This window comes from Mandrillus leucophaeus, unplaced genomic scaffold (assembly GCF_000951045.1).
Source record: "Mandrillus leucophaeus isolate KB7577 unplaced genomic scaffold, Mleu.le_1.0 Scaffold137, whole genome shotgun sequence".
In the NCBI taxonomy this organism is placed as follows: domain Eukaryota; kingdom Metazoa; phylum Chordata; class Mammalia; order Primates; family Cercopithecidae; genus Mandrillus; species Mandrillus leucophaeus.
Genome location: NW_012101332.1, coordinates 1,626,582 through 1,628,966, shown reverse-complemented (window position 1 = coordinate 1,628,966; position 2,385 = coordinate 1,626,582). Strand labels below are relative to the sequence as shown.

The window sequence follows — 2,385 nt, the reverse complement described above, 5'->3', positions numbered from 1 at the left end:
GCTCACTGCAAGCTTCCCCTCCCTGGTTTAAGCCATTCTCCTGCCTCAGCCTCCCGAGTAGCTGGGACTACTGGCGCCCGCCACCTCGCCCGGCTACCAGCTATACTTTTTTACACCAAAGGAACAAAGGATAAAGCTAAATGTTCTATTACATCTTCACATTTTTTCTCACAATTTTTAATCTTTGCATAGAGGTTTCAGAGTTTTCCATGGTATAAACGGTCTACTGTTGATGGGTAGTTAATGGTTCTGTCGTCCAAAAGAGCCTGCTTTTCCTGTCTGTGAAACCAGACAGGAGACAGGTTCATTAAGAAGGAAAGATAATTCCTTCAATCCTACTGGCCCAGAGACATCTGTTCACCGCCTTGCTCAATGTCTCCCCAAAGAGCATACTGAAGCAGTTTTACGGTCCTTTTTTTTTTGATACCGGGTCTCGCTCTGTCGCCCAGGCTGGAGTGCAGTGGCGGGATCTGGGCTCATTGCAAGCTCCGCCTCCCGGATTTACACCATTCTCCAGCCTCAGCCTCCCGTGTAGCTGGGACTACAGGCGCCAGCCAACACGCCCAGCTAATTTTTTGTATTTTTAATAGAGATGGGGTTTCACCGTGTTACCCAGGATGGTCTCGATCTCCTCACCTCGTGATCCGCCCGCCTCGGCCTCCCAAAGTGCTGGGATTACAGGCGTGAGCCATCCCGCCCGGCCAGCAGTTTTACAGTACTTTTTATGCCTTTGGTTAGCTGACTTTTACCAAGGGAGTTTCTTTCTTTCTTTCTTTCTTTTTTTTTTTTTAAGAATACAAACATTTTTTCTTTTCTTTTCTTTTTTTTTTTTTTTTGAGATGGAGTCTTGCTGTGTCGCCCAGGCTGGAGTGTAGTGGCGCAATCGCTGCTCATTGCAACTTCCGCCTCCCGGGCTCATGCCATTCTCCTGCCTCAGTCTCCCGCTGGGATTACAGGTGCCAGACACCGCACCCAGCTAATTTTTGTATTTCTACTAGAGACAGGGTTTCGCCATGTTGACCAGGCTAGTCTTGAACTTCTGACCTCAGGTGATCCGCCTGCCGCGGCCTCCCAAAGTGCTTGTATTACAGGCGTGAGCCACGAGCCGGCGTAAGAACACGAACTCTGGAACCATGTAATCCTTGCTTTAGCCCTTCTGAAGCCCAGCAACCTTGAACCTCGTGTCTTTCCGTGCCTGAGTCAGTTTTCCTCTGCATATAGTGGGTAATAGTACGACCTCCTGGTGGGAGTTCATATTATACAGTCAGCGCTTAATGTTGGTCCGTCTGTACTCATTCCTTTACGTGGGTAAACTCACAGTAATGCAAGTTTTCTTTTATTTTTAGTTAACATGATATATACACGCATGATGACAAGCTCTGCTGCCATTATGTCCTTGGACATTTCAGCTGTCGCCAATTATTCCACCATTATGAAACAGCGGTGTGATGAACTTTGAACTTTAGCGAGAGCTATTTTCTTTTCCTTTTTTTTTAATTTTTTGGACTGAATCTCCCTCCGTCGCCCAAGCTGGCGAGCCATGGCTCTATCTCGGCTCACTGCAAACTCCGCCTCCCGGGTTCACGCCGTTGCAGGAGCTATTCTCTCAGGCCAGGTTCCCACTGGGGCAAAGGGTACTTTTCTGAGCCTGGCTCTGTGTAAGGCAACCGGAACTCGGCTGCCCTTAGTAAAGATGGCGGGAAGAACGGCGTCCTTGCCTGTCAGGCTGCGGCATCGGTGCCCTCGCTCAACATGGCGGCCGTTTGTGCCCGCCCCCTCCGCTAACTGGTGGGTTAGTCGGTCCCAACGCAGTAGACGAAGGCGGCGGCGATGGCGGCGGGGATAGTGGCTTCTCGCAGACTCCGCGACCTACTGAGCCGGCGTGAGTCACCTCTTGACGTGGGGGTGTATCACGCTGTCGTGCTGTTATAGCAGCTGTAGGACGGGGAGGCCCATCCGGGGTCACGAAGGGCCCGAGTCCCCTAAATTCAGGGGTGCGTGTCCTCCCTTTTGAAGGGCTCCCTAATTCTATAGGCCTGTGTCTTGGAGTCTGGGGTCATCAAAGGCTCTTCCTTTCTCCGCAGGATTGACAGCCTCCAACTACTCGGGCCTCGGTATTAGGCTTCGCCTCACTGGCTCCTCTGCACAAGAGGAAGCCCCAGACCACAGCTATGAGTCCCTTCGTGTGACATCTGCGCAGAAACACGTTCTGCATGTCCAGCTCAACCGGCCCAACAAGAGGAATGCCATGAACAAGGCCTTCTGGAGGTGTGACCTGCAGATCCTGGAGGCCTGCCTGCCGGGGGAGGCGGGGGCTGCGGGACTGAGCCAGAGTGGAACCTTGTGGGGAGATGGACTTGAGGGCAGGGTATTCCCACCCCATTT

The 2,385-nt window shown here is 52.0% G+C and overlaps 1 protein-coding gene across 1 annotated transcript in view; it reads left to right on the top strand.

Moving 5' to 3' along the window:
* Positions 1-1,598: 1,598 nt before the first annotated feature.
* Positions 1,599-2,385, top strand: part of LOC105534632 (delta(3,5)-Delta(2,4)-dienoyl-CoA isomerase, mitochondrial-like) — a 1,605-nt gene continuing 818 nt past the window's right edge. Inside the window, exons 1-2 of the mRNA XM_011973407.1 lie at positions 1,599-1,882; positions 2,085-2,368. Coding sequence (XP_011828797.1) covers positions 1,831-1,882; positions 2,085-2,368 — 336 coding nt within the window. The 5' untranslated portion in view covers positions 1,599-1,830. The remainder of the gene's footprint in view (positions 1,883-2,084; positions 2,369-2,385) is intronic.